The sequence below is a fragment of the Aphis gossypii genome, chromosome X (assembly GCF_020184175.1).
Source record: "Aphis gossypii isolate Hap1 chromosome X, ASM2018417v2, whole genome shotgun sequence".
NCBI lineage: Eukaryota > Metazoa > Arthropoda > Insecta > Hemiptera > Aphididae > Aphis > Aphis gossypii.
Genome location: NC_065533.1, coordinates 48,919,584 through 48,932,067, shown reverse-complemented (window position 1 = coordinate 48,932,067; position 12,484 = coordinate 48,919,584). Strand labels below are relative to the sequence as shown.

Here is a 12,484-nt window from a genome sequence, read left to right as displayed (position 1 = left end):
GCTTTGATTGTGAAAAATTTATCAAAAACTAGTTTTATTGTATATAATAAAAACAGAATATATTTTAATTTATATTATTTGTTAAATACTTTGTAATTGTTCGAATAAATTTTTACAAAGTATCATTAGAAATAGAATTACTAATATTATTAGTATAGATATTAATAATTATTAACTAGTATCTAGATATTAGGTAATTTGATAACCACAATTTTATTTAAGTAAAAATTATTATTGACAATGTCATTTATTATTTTGAAATTACTCAGCTAGGCATGTTAGAATATGACTACAAACTGGGTTGTAGTAGTTTAGTAGTATAAATAATATATTATTTGATAAATTCAAAATGTTTTGAAAATATTAATACCTATTTACAGTTTATGGTTCTAAAATTTCTTATATTTGTTTTTAATTTCGTTGTATTTTTCAATATCAGCAATTGTTAATAATTACTAAAACCTATCGTATGATACAATACTTATGTATCATGGGGACCTAGGACACAGTATTATAATACGAGTATATTAAGTTACCTAATTATAACATATTTTAGGATGTAGGTACCTAAGACACTAGATACTCACTAGCGACATTAACATAAATAGGTCCCAAACTCCCAACGCCCAAAAACAAGTTTAGTTGAGGCGACATAATATTTTGTTATTTAACGACAAAGTGTGCGAGGAGGCCAGGAGATACTGTTTGTGTTGAAAGTTCGACAGTGGACAGATGTGTGTACGTGTATAGTGTTGTGTATAATCGTATATAGATAAGAGACGAATGGCTTTCACACGGACCTTAGTGAGATGTTATAATATTTTATTTGTTTTAAATATTTAACGTATCAAATACGAGTAGGTAGTAAAAAACTTTTTCTTGTAGTCATTCGACTTTCTACCTTTACAACATGGTTGAGGTGTTAATATTATAAGGTTTAAAAATAACTAACGTAAAACGATAAATTTACCTTAACTTAACAGTGTTGGCGGAATTGAATTTAAATAAGTGAGCTATTAACTTAGGCCTTAGAGTGTACTAGGGTAAGACGCTGTAGTTTTTAGAGTGTGTTACTCAATAGGTACAAGACAATACAAATATAGGTAACCTAATAACGTTAAAATAATGTTACTAAATCTTTATATTTACTCGTAAAACAAAAATCTAAAAAGTTAAACCATATAAATTAGATTAAGTATTTAAAATGAAAAAAAATATATTACCACTGTAAATTAAATAAAAACCTACTTACACCTACTTAGTCATTAGTATTTAAAATTTAAATTGTTGTTTGATCTCTAAAACAAATTTTTAATGACGTTAATAAAAATGTCTAGTATCGTTATTAAATTATTATGATGTAATATTTTTTTTTGATGATTATTTGTAAAAATAATAAATTGTTTCATACCGTTAACTGTGTAATAAAATGGTTGATTGCTGCTGAATACCATTGTTGATCGTCGGGACAAGTACATGTATTATTAGCCTTCTTTTGGTAATTTTGTGGCTCATCCTCTGTCAAAATAAATTGTCCACCGGGTCTAAACCAAAACATAACAAACAATTTTGACACATTAAAGTGTTAGACCTTGACGTTATAGTGTTATACAAAGATTAACTATTCGAGACTATATATTTTTTTTACAAAGAGTTTTACTGTTTTATTTTACTGTTGAATAATATACAGAACTTATTTTCTATTGACATCATAACTATAATTGGTCAAATAACTTTTAAGTTTAAGTGAATTGATTAATTTTTAATTTACTCATAGTCATGGGCGCCCATAAGTACAATTTTAGGGGGGGTCAAAATAAACAATTCTCAAATGTAAAGATAATAATTATATTATGGTACTATTTATTGAGTTACAAGTTTTTAATATTTTTTGTCTAGGGGGGGGGAAGTGCCCTATCTTGCCCCTCCCAATGGGCGCCCATGCTCATAGTGAAAATCTGACTGCACAACACATCATATTATTATGTTAGTTTAAATTTGTTTTACTAGTTACCGAGAAATCTAGATGGGGTATACTTTCAAAAAACGTTTAAAATAGCTTTTTTGAGTTATTATTATTATGTAGTGTAATAATGTGTAAACATTTTAATATCTAATTGAATACAAAAATTCTATTGTTTAATTATTTTATTTATTTCAAATAGCATAGAGTGGGTAAAATACCATCACATAATATTTGAAGCGATATTATTATAATCGCTTACTTTATGATAATATTTAATAATACCTATATAATGCCTATTTTAATATTATATATGAAAATATTATACTGGCATACAGTATAATACTTTTTCTTAAAGTAGATTTTTCACCCATAATACTTATTAACTGTTTTATAAAAAAAAAAAAAATAAGTACACAACACACAAGACTATAAATAATTTTAGTACATAATTTTATTAACTATACTCGGTTACTAAGATAAACTTATGACTCATAACAAGTTAACAGTGAGCTTGCCTACATTTATATTTAATTAATAGTTTGTTTAAAATATAATATATTTGTAAATATATAAACAGTATATTATACCATACAACTATAAGTCACCTAATATATTATCATATGGCATATAGGTACGCCGTCAATCCTTGTATTCTACAATGGTAATTTATATAGACTAAAGTGCAAGTATCATTCAATAATATTACCTATGTTATGATCTGACCTTACCTAATTTATTCTCATGTTATCTACATATAAATAAATTTATATTACTAATTAGTAATCAATGTTTAAAAAACTGCTAAGACAATAATAGCGTGGTGGATGCATAGAATTTGGGATTTACCATTTTTATGAAAACTTTACGCGGATAACAATAGTGTCATATGCTAAAATAACGACAGTGTAAAACCAATACATTTACCGCTTCAACTTAAATCTTAAATGTATGATATTAGTATGGGATTAGTATTTAGTATTGGAGTGATGGTAGGGGTGGACTACTACAGGTTATTTTAGGTTAAGCGTTTTGCTTGTGTAGGCTCGTAGCCATGTAAAAATTTAATCTTAATTATGCATAGGTATGTTATAAACGATATTTTGTTTATTTATTTTTATTAATATGTGGGTGCATAACGCGTGTTTGATAATAGCATTACAAAATGTGTATTATATATTATTAATATTATGCATGTTATATTTATAAATTATAGGTATTATATTATTATTTTTATTACGTTTACTTACAGCTTATAACTGATCATGGAAGTAGACGACGATCGATGATTACTATGACGAGTGAATGAACTACTGTCTATCGAAGTCACTTGGTTTCGTTGAATCGTCAGTACATATAGCGAACGGTTGCCATGAGCTAGTAATACGACGTTGGCGGAATATCGTGTGACGCGATTTTCTTTATCACCAATAAGTGGCATACTTCGTATCACGTTGTCCAGCGGTTTCCGTTTTCGTCCCAGCACTAGATCTTTAAACTCATCTCCGTTGTCGTCTTCTTCGTCGTCGTATTTGTTGTCATCGTCGTAGTCATCATCGTTGACGTTGTCGTCATCACCGTCGTAGTCACAGTCCTCAACTTCCACTTCCTCCTCTTCTTCCTTCTCCTCTTCCTCCTCCCCTTGGTGATCTTCAGACTCCATGTTCACGTCGGGCTCATCATTTCGATCCTGCTCTTGTTTCCCTTGATAGTGAAATGACCCCAGACCGCTGCACATATCCCGGGATCGATAGCGCTTTTCACACCGTAATTTACTTCTTTTTGACCGATAATACGGAGACCGTTTTGAAGAGTATGTTTGCATGCGGCGGTATTGTTTCGATAGTTGGTACTGATGGTTGCTGCAGTTTTCGGGGAGACAAAGGGCGCTGGTTTTTCTGCAGGAAATCGGAGTGACTGTTGTTTTTCGGCTTTGAATAAGGCGTTTTACGGTTGTTCCGGGCGTTTTATTGACGGGTGATATAACATATTTCGATAAAGGATAACTACAATAATGAGATGGAGAATTTGATGAGAAAAATTATATTTATTTGGTTAAATCAAATCAATTTCGGAATATTTATGAGTTATGATTTTCACAATTGCTAAATAATAAATATATTGTGTTTTAACTTTCTATAAATAAATTAATAAATATAATGGAGAAAAATATTAATTTAAATTGGTTAACAATTTTAATTTCTTTTCTTTCATTAACACTAGGGTAAATTAATTAACTATTTCGTTGTCTATTTAATATTTATCCTACTACATTAGTATTCCTGCATTTTATTGCACATTATAAAATATTGCAGCAGTGACTTAAAGTTAAAAGAATATTAGAAGGTAAATACGACTAAATTATTAAATCAAAAAATATTTTTATTTTTTTTTTTGTCCGTTCATCCAGTTTCATATAATTTAAACAAAACAATCTTTGATGAAATTTTAAATAAAAAATGATTTTTAAATATTTTCTTTGAAATTATTAGGTACAAATATTGACTTTTTAACTATAAAGTTATAGTAACCCACATTTCAATAAAAAATATAGGTAATACAATATAAACAATATTATAATAATACGTTCATATTATAATTTACAGTTAGGGAGAGTATATACAATAGTGCAGTCGTTAATAGATGCACTAATCTCCCTAACTTCCTCACAAGTCTAGTTTTTACTATACATAATATTACGTATATGAATAAATAAAAAAATAAACATTCTATAGTAAGAATAAATAAAACAATTTATTTATTATTATAATAGGGATTTTGTGAGATATTAGGTTTTTTTTACTACAATATAGGTACGACAAAATAATAATATAAAGGAAAGGTACAACCTAGAAAGTGTATTTGTATCAATTTAATTACTATAATACATACACTAAAATATGAACTGAAGGATTCATCGTCCACTGTATCGATGAAGGCACCATAATGATTTAAACAAGCTATTCACGAATTCGTTGAAATTAAATTAAATATTATAAATATAAAAATAAGAAATGTATTTACATTATTGATCATAAACGAAATTAAAAAATTGACTTTAATTGTGAACAGAGTAGTATGGTAGTACAAAATAACTGTCACCATAGAGATTTTCATATAGTTAACTGTATGATGATTAGACATATCCACAGATATATAATACATATTATACATCTGTGGACATATCATCCATGCAGTTTTAAATTGTAATTTTTTTATGCATACAGATTTGATAAGAGGTATAATCAAATACCTATAGTAATTAAGGTAATTAATCATCGTTGAAGTGAGAACAAAATGCCACGATCTTTTTATTACATAAAATATTAATAAATGAAACCATAATATTATGGACTTTTAATAATTGATCATATTATAATCTAGCATAAATAATACATAAGAATATTGTTTCATAATTTTTAACATAATATATTTTGTACGTACTAAAACAAATAACAGTGATTTAAATGCATATCATAATTAAAAACAATGACATAAAAATCAGTGTGGGTATAAATGGTATAATAATAATATAATATTTTAATATAATATATAATCTAGGTTAATTCAGAATATTTCTAGATTCTGAGCAGAGCGATGAATGTATTGATTTGACAATGATTTTTTTTTTTTTGTATATGTAAACGCTTTTTAGAGCAGTAAAAATGCTTCAATTTTCATAAGTGGAAGCAGATTCTAATAAAAAATTGGATCTAGTTAAGTGGTAAGTATTTTGGAAGCTTTCAACGATACATTTTTATAATAACATAAAAAAATGATGTAAAACCAGGAGCTTTAGTGTAAATTCTTAACATAAACAATACCTATTTTGTTAAAATGTGAACTTTAAATACGTTTATTTAAAAAAAAATTGTTACTCTATTTAAAATATTTCTAAATTTCTTTAAGAAATACTTATTTAAGATATTGTATTTTATTTTCAAACTTTTGGTTAAGCTTAATTATTTTTATAAACATTTAAAAATTAAAAATACCTATAATTAACTTTTAAGACCACTTTAATTGTCCAGCACTCTTGCCTGTTCGGGTACAAAACTATTAACACCACGATGATTAACTCATACAACATAGGTATTAATATACTATTATATATTTATATTAATATAATATACAATTTTTGAAAAAAAAAATTAAATTTTAAATTTTAGGTGTTGTATTTTGTAGTTTAATGTTTTAAAAAATAAATATAGTATGATGTTGAAGATTGTTCGTTTAATACTTTGTTTAATTGTGTACAAAAAAAAAAAAAAAAACACTTTTAGCCTTCAGGTTAGTTATATAAAATAGGAAAAAAATGTCACACGAGTATGTACTAGGACGTGGCAATAAAATATGTTTTGCTTTACAAAAAAAAATTCCTTTGGTCAATGAAAGACTTATAATGCTGCGTATCTTAGTATACCTTTTTTAATACATAATATTATGTATGTTTATTGTATTTATCATATAATAATATTATTATGGCATGTAAATTCAGATAGTCGGCTTAACATTTGTTTTATCTCTCCAACTCATAATATAATATGCAACATGGCAAATTTGTGTTAAGTAAAACCAACTTTGTGTTACGACTTTATAAGCTTTAATATTGGAGTGCATTTGAGCTGTTATAAAACTTATAGCTGAAAAATGTTTTCTTACGTTGTTTTTTTTACGATATTCTTATGTTTCCCTTTGTTGTTGAAATCATAGACATAATATAATTTATTATGTCTATGATTGAGTAAGTTTAAGTATAAGTTCATATCGAACCAAAAATTGTTATGTTGTACCTACTGAAAAGTCAGTCGCGAAACGGTTTGGCGAACTCGTTTATAGAAACATAATTGGAACGCGTAACAAACGTGATAAATTATTAACGTATTTGTTACGTTTATTGCACAAAAATTCATAAAAAATGTTGCCACAGTTAGGTTAGGTTAAAAATTGGAATACTTGTAACAGGAATGTATGTGGTGATCGGGATTCAACTAACAATATTTGCTACCGCTCGCCGTCGCCGCCGTTTGCACCGACACTGCGCGCCGCCGGTTACTGCAGATCAAGTAGCGGCTTAGCTCATGCGATCCTGTTACCGTTTCGTCAACGCGAATCGATATTGAGCACATTTTCCATTTTTCGTTTGCGACCAGCGAAATGAGTCATTTTCCATTTTTCGTTTGCGACCAGCGAAATTAGTGTGTGATCTTATTATTAGTGAACGAAAAGTGACCGCTGATGCGACAATCGATATGATGTAATGGCTTTTTTTTTTTATAGATATACTCATCTTTTTATTTTTATTTGCAAATTTTGATCACTCGACCGACGCAGTTCGACAGTTTGTCGAAAGGGTGCCGACCGATAAAATTATTGAAGGTTATTTGTCACTGGTTGGGTTAGTAAGTTTTAAATTTTCGCCGAGTTATGTTGATAAGTCGTTCAAGTCATCGAGTAAGCACACACGACTTGATTCAATTAATTTATTTATTTATACATATAAATATTACACCGTTCTTAACCTAAACACCATGAACAATCCATGAGCAACTCCAACATCAATTGGAGTGAATTTGACCTGTTATTAAACTTATAGCCGATAATAATTAATGTGTTCTGACGTTGGGTTTTTTACGATATTTAAATTCTTATGTTTCCCTTTATTGTTGAAATCATAGCTGATATAGAATAATATCTATGATTGAATAAGTTCAAATGAGTTCATATCGAAACGAAAAACTGTTATGTTGTACTGAAAAGTCGGACGCGAAACGGTTTGGAGAACTCGGCTGTAGAGTAAATACGTCGGCAACATTTAAATTTTAAAAACGTTTATTATTTATACACACACGTTCCATAAATGTTGCCACGGTTAGGTTAGGTTAAAAATCGGAATACGTGTAACAGGAATGTATGTGGTGATTAAGATTTAACGAGCAATATTGCTGCCGCTCGCCGTCGCCGCCGTTTGCACCGACACTGCGCGCCGCCGGTTACCGCAGAACAAATAGCGACTAGTTCATGCAATCCTGGTACCGCCAATCCCAGTTTCGTCGACGCGAATCGTCACCGACGTGATATTTTTATATTATAGGTATTCATTTTTCGTTTTTCGTTTGCGGCCAGCGAAATATTAGAAGTGTGATCCTAGTGAACGAAAATTGGCCGCCGACGCGAACGCTCCCGGTAGTCGATATTATGTAACGGCTTCTTTTTTTTTTATTATTTACAAATGTTGATCGCTCGACCGATGCAGGTCCGTTTGTCGAAACGGGTGCCGACCTATGTTCGATCGAAGGTTATTGGTTAGGTTTAGTTATAGTTTTAATTTTCCGCTAACTCAAGTTAATAAGTTATTTAAGTCATCGAGTAAGCACATACAACTTGATTCTATTTAATCTATTATTAGACTTAAAAATATTACACCGTTTTTAATTTACAATATTAGAATGTATGTTTATGTGTTAAAACAAAATTAGGAACACTGTCCAAGTATTGGGGCACTAATAATTATTCCAAGCTCGACCCGTTAGGTTATTTATTTATTTATTTATATAAATAATATACATAAATGATAATGATAACAATATATTTAAAAAAAAAATATATATATAAAATTATTATAGCTTAATTAACAATTTAATTATAACTAAAATAAATAATAACTAATAATTATCTATTTAATTAAGTATTTCACCAAATTGCTATTTTTTTTTTTTTTAGTCAATTTGATGAGCATTCAGTTCCTGGTTCAAGTACCCAAAGTTCTCAAACTGTATTAGTATATGATAGTCCAGCTTCTAGCTCACTAAAATGGTTAAATGAAATATATTCAGTAATTTACTCTCATCAGTATGATAAATGGAGTATAACTATGCTATTATAACTACCTTAATAATTTGTTTCAGAACTCCTGCTCGAAAAAAATTATTTGATAATGAAAGTTCACCACTGAAACGTAGCCCTATTTTGTCTTCTCCTCCAAACTTAACAAAAAAACGTAAATTCTTTAATGCCCACAATATTGGTAATATAAATGTTGATCATTTTTGCACACCCAGAAGAGCAGAAAGACATTTAACAATGGTAAAGCAAAAATGTTCTGAAAAACAAATTAAAACAAATAAATTGTAAATACAGGTAAACAGTCTTCAAAATAAACTCAACTCATATGAAGATTTAATTGAATCATTAAAGGATAACCAATTGTTATCAGAAAATGCAGCTAATCAACTTCAGGTTTGTATTCCATAGTCATGTATTTGTTTTAAGCTTATTCAATATTATTAAAATAGGGTCTTTAATATTTTTAAATAATAATTGTGAATTATGGCTTTCTTTTAAATCTAATTACTATATTACTACTTGTTTTTATATGATTTTTTTTATATTTTAACAAACTTAACGACCACTAAACATGAAGTGAACTAATTGTGAAGTTATTGAACCGGTATAGTTAAAAGGTTATTTGTTATATTTGTTTACCTGTAATAAAAATGTCTTAAGATTTTGTTGTTTTCTTCTTTTTAATAGATTTCTGGTTCAGATGTTTTACGAGATATTATTAAAAGAAAAATTGCTGGTAAAAAAACCCCATACTCAAATGAGCTTCGAAAATTTGCTATAACCCTTCAATTTTACTCCCCTAAAGCTTATACATTTGTTCGGAAATCTTTTGCTGATGTTCTTCTTCATCCCAAATCTATTACAAGATGGTATAAAGTAGTTAATGGGGAGCCAGGATTTTCAAACGAATCATTCTTAGCTTTATCATCTAAAGCTAAAGACGAAGTTGTACTATGTAATATTGTCATAGATGAAATATCAATAAGAGATCAAATTGAATATAATGGAAAGAAAATGTATGGGTTTGTCGATATGGGTACTGGAATAAATGAAGACAGTGATGATTTACCACATGCAACATATGCACTAGTTTTTTTTAGCTGTAGGGTTAAATGGGCATTGGAAAATGCCCATTGGTTACTTCTTCATAAACAGTTTAAATGCAAGTGAACGTGGAAATTTATTGCAAAAAAGTTTGGAGCTTATGCATGAAACAGGAGCAAAAGTACACTCCATCACTTTTGATGGTTCTCATACTAATACAGCTATGTGTAAATATTTAGGAGCTAATTTCAGTACTAGTGAATCTAGGTTTTTTTTTTGAACATCCAGTTTCCAAAGAACCAGTTTTTATTTTTTACGATGCATGTCACATGTTAAAATTAATTAGAAATACTTTTGGAGATAAAAAATTATTTTTCAACAATAAAAATAAGGAAGTTAATTGGGACTATATTAAAAATTTATACAATAAAGAAAAAAAATGAAGGCCTAAAAGTGGTAACTAAATTATCAAGTAGGCATATTTTCTATTTTAATGAGAAAATGAATGTGAAACTGGCAGAACAGGTAATGAGTAACAGTGTTTCAAATGCTCTGAAATGTTGTGATGTTCTAGGAGATAGTAGCTTTAAAGAAAGTGGAGGTTCTGCTGAATTCTGTGCTCTAGTGAATAATGCATTTGACATAATGAATTGTGGCACAAAATTCTCAAAAAATCCATACAATTTGTGTTTAGATATTAAGACAATTAATAAATATAAACAATTTATAGAAATATTTGAAAAATATATTTTTAATTTAAAATTACAAAATGGTCAAAATTTATTGACTGTAATCAAAAAACTGGGTTCATTGGTTTAGTTTATGGTCTAAAAAATGTGTTAAATTTATATGAGTATCTAAATTCAAAATATGGCTTAAGTTATTTATTATCGTATAAGCTCTCACAAGACCACATCGAAACATTTTTCAGTGCTGTTAGAATGAGAGGGGGTCATAATAATAATCCGACTTGCAAACAATTTTCTATAGCTTATAAAAAACTCCTGGTACATAACTAAGCAACAGGGTCACAGTATGGAAATTGCCTAGCAATGTTAGATCCTACTGAACTATCTTAATGTAGGGCCTGATTCGATTATACACCAAACAAGTGAAATCAACGAGGTAGATGATGTTATTGTAGTAGAACATGACCACTCGTATTTATACACCCTAAATCGGTTATCACCATTGGTAGAAAATATTAGTGAGTATGTAAGAGGATTTGTGGTTAAAAAAGCTTTAAAAAAAATAAACTGTACTATTTGTAAGCAGTCTTTGTATAAAACAGTTTCTGATAATATATTAATAATTTGAAAGACAGGAATGATGCATTAATAAAACCCTCTAGTGATGTAGTTGACATATGTTTAATGGCAGAACGGGTGTTTAGAAGTTGTGAGAATATTTTTAAAAATAATATTAAAAAGGATTTATAAGCTAAAATAAAAAGACATTTATACAGTAGTACTAAGAGAATTTTCAAGGAATTAGATGATCATTGCATAAGTCAAAATCTCTTTAATAACCATAGAGACCAATTAATTTATATATATTTGGATGTCAGATTACACCATGCAGCTAAAGAATCTAATCATAAAAAAATTAAATTGAGGCAAAAATTAACAAAACTAATTCTTTTTCGCAACGAATAATAGTCATAAACCATTTATTTATTTGTAGTACTGATATACTACAAAAATACTTATTATTACCTAAATTTATACTTAACCTTAATAGGTACCTATTATAATTTTTGATAATTAGTTTTAAAAACATTTCAAATTTAGAATATATTATATAATATTATTACCTATTTAATTACCTTTTTGTGTTTAAGACTTGGCTGAATAAATTCTGAAATTTGTAACTATAACATTTTGTTTCCTCATTTCCATATTTTCTGTTTTAAACTTAATGAGAAAATGAATGTAAAACTCGCAGCAGTAGCTGTTTTTCACGCGCCAATATTATCAATATTGTTATTAGTGTTAACAAAATGTACACAATAGTGTAAGGTCTATGGTAAAAATGAAAAAAAATAATTTTGTTCCGAAGAATGGACATCACTGCAACACAACATCTCTTGACCGCACCATAGCACAGTGAAGGATATGGATGTTCCGTCTATAAGTGTAAGGTCTATGGCTCGACCGGAGATTGAAGTCAGCGCATGTCTATGATTTAAGTCTAGTCGCAAGCCTGTAAAAACTTTATTTGTACTACCTACATAATTTAACGTTAATAATAATAATATAAACATTAAACATAGACATTTAAAAATAAGTCAATAATATTTTATTGATTTTATATGATTGATAAATAATTAATAGTAATCAAAACCAACTTCTTTTTTATCAAATGTTGATACTGTAGACAAGTTTGATATTATAATGTAAAATAAATCTTTGATACTTTACACTGGGCATATTATGATGATGATCAGTAGATGACATTTTTTAATTATGGGAAAGATTATTGTTATCTAACTTTTCTAATGAATGAAACATATTTTGCAATGGTATTAATTTTAATTTAGTGAGATATTTTATTATTGAACAAGAAAAAAAACTTATGATTTTTTTTTGTACAAGCATAAATTACTTTTTTTCCAGTTATATGAAACCATTA

General features: G+C 28.2%; 1 protein-coding gene and 2 long non-coding RNA genes across 4 annotated transcripts in view; 1 reads left to right on the top strand and 2 right to left on the bottom strand.

Moving 5' to 3' along the window:
* The window catches only part of LOC114124432 (uncharacterized), a 32,884-nt gene extending 27,825 nt beyond the window's left edge, over positions 1-5,059 (bottom strand). For both annotated transcript variants that reach the window (XM_050207174.1, XM_027987684.2), the window contains exons 1-3: positions 4,856-5,059; positions 3,214-3,969; positions 1,412-1,544 (exon numbers count right to left, since the gene is read on the bottom strand). In XM_050207174.1, the coding sequence (XP_050063131.1) occupies positions 1,412-1,544; positions 3,214-3,969; positions 4,856-4,908 (942 nt within the window). In that variant the 5' untranslated portion in view covers positions 4,909-5,059. The remainder of the gene's footprint in view (positions 1-1,411; positions 1,545-3,213; positions 3,970-4,855) is intronic.
* Positions 5,060-8,637: 3,578 nt separating this feature from the next.
* LOC126552736 (uncharacterized) lies at positions 8,638-11,927 on the bottom strand. Its single transcript, XR_007606150.1, has 3 exons — positions 11,679-11,927; positions 8,854-9,065; positions 8,638-8,771 (listed from the first exon to the last, which is right to left on the bottom strand). It is a non-coding gene; the product is annotated as an uncharacterized LOC126552736 (long non-coding RNA).
* Positions 8,684-9,473, top strand: LOC126552737 (uncharacterized). Its single transcript, XR_007606151.1, has 2 exons — positions 8,684-8,779; positions 8,872-9,473. It is a non-coding gene; the product is annotated as an uncharacterized LOC126552737 (long non-coding RNA).
* Positions 11,928-12,484: the final 557 nt, after the last annotated feature.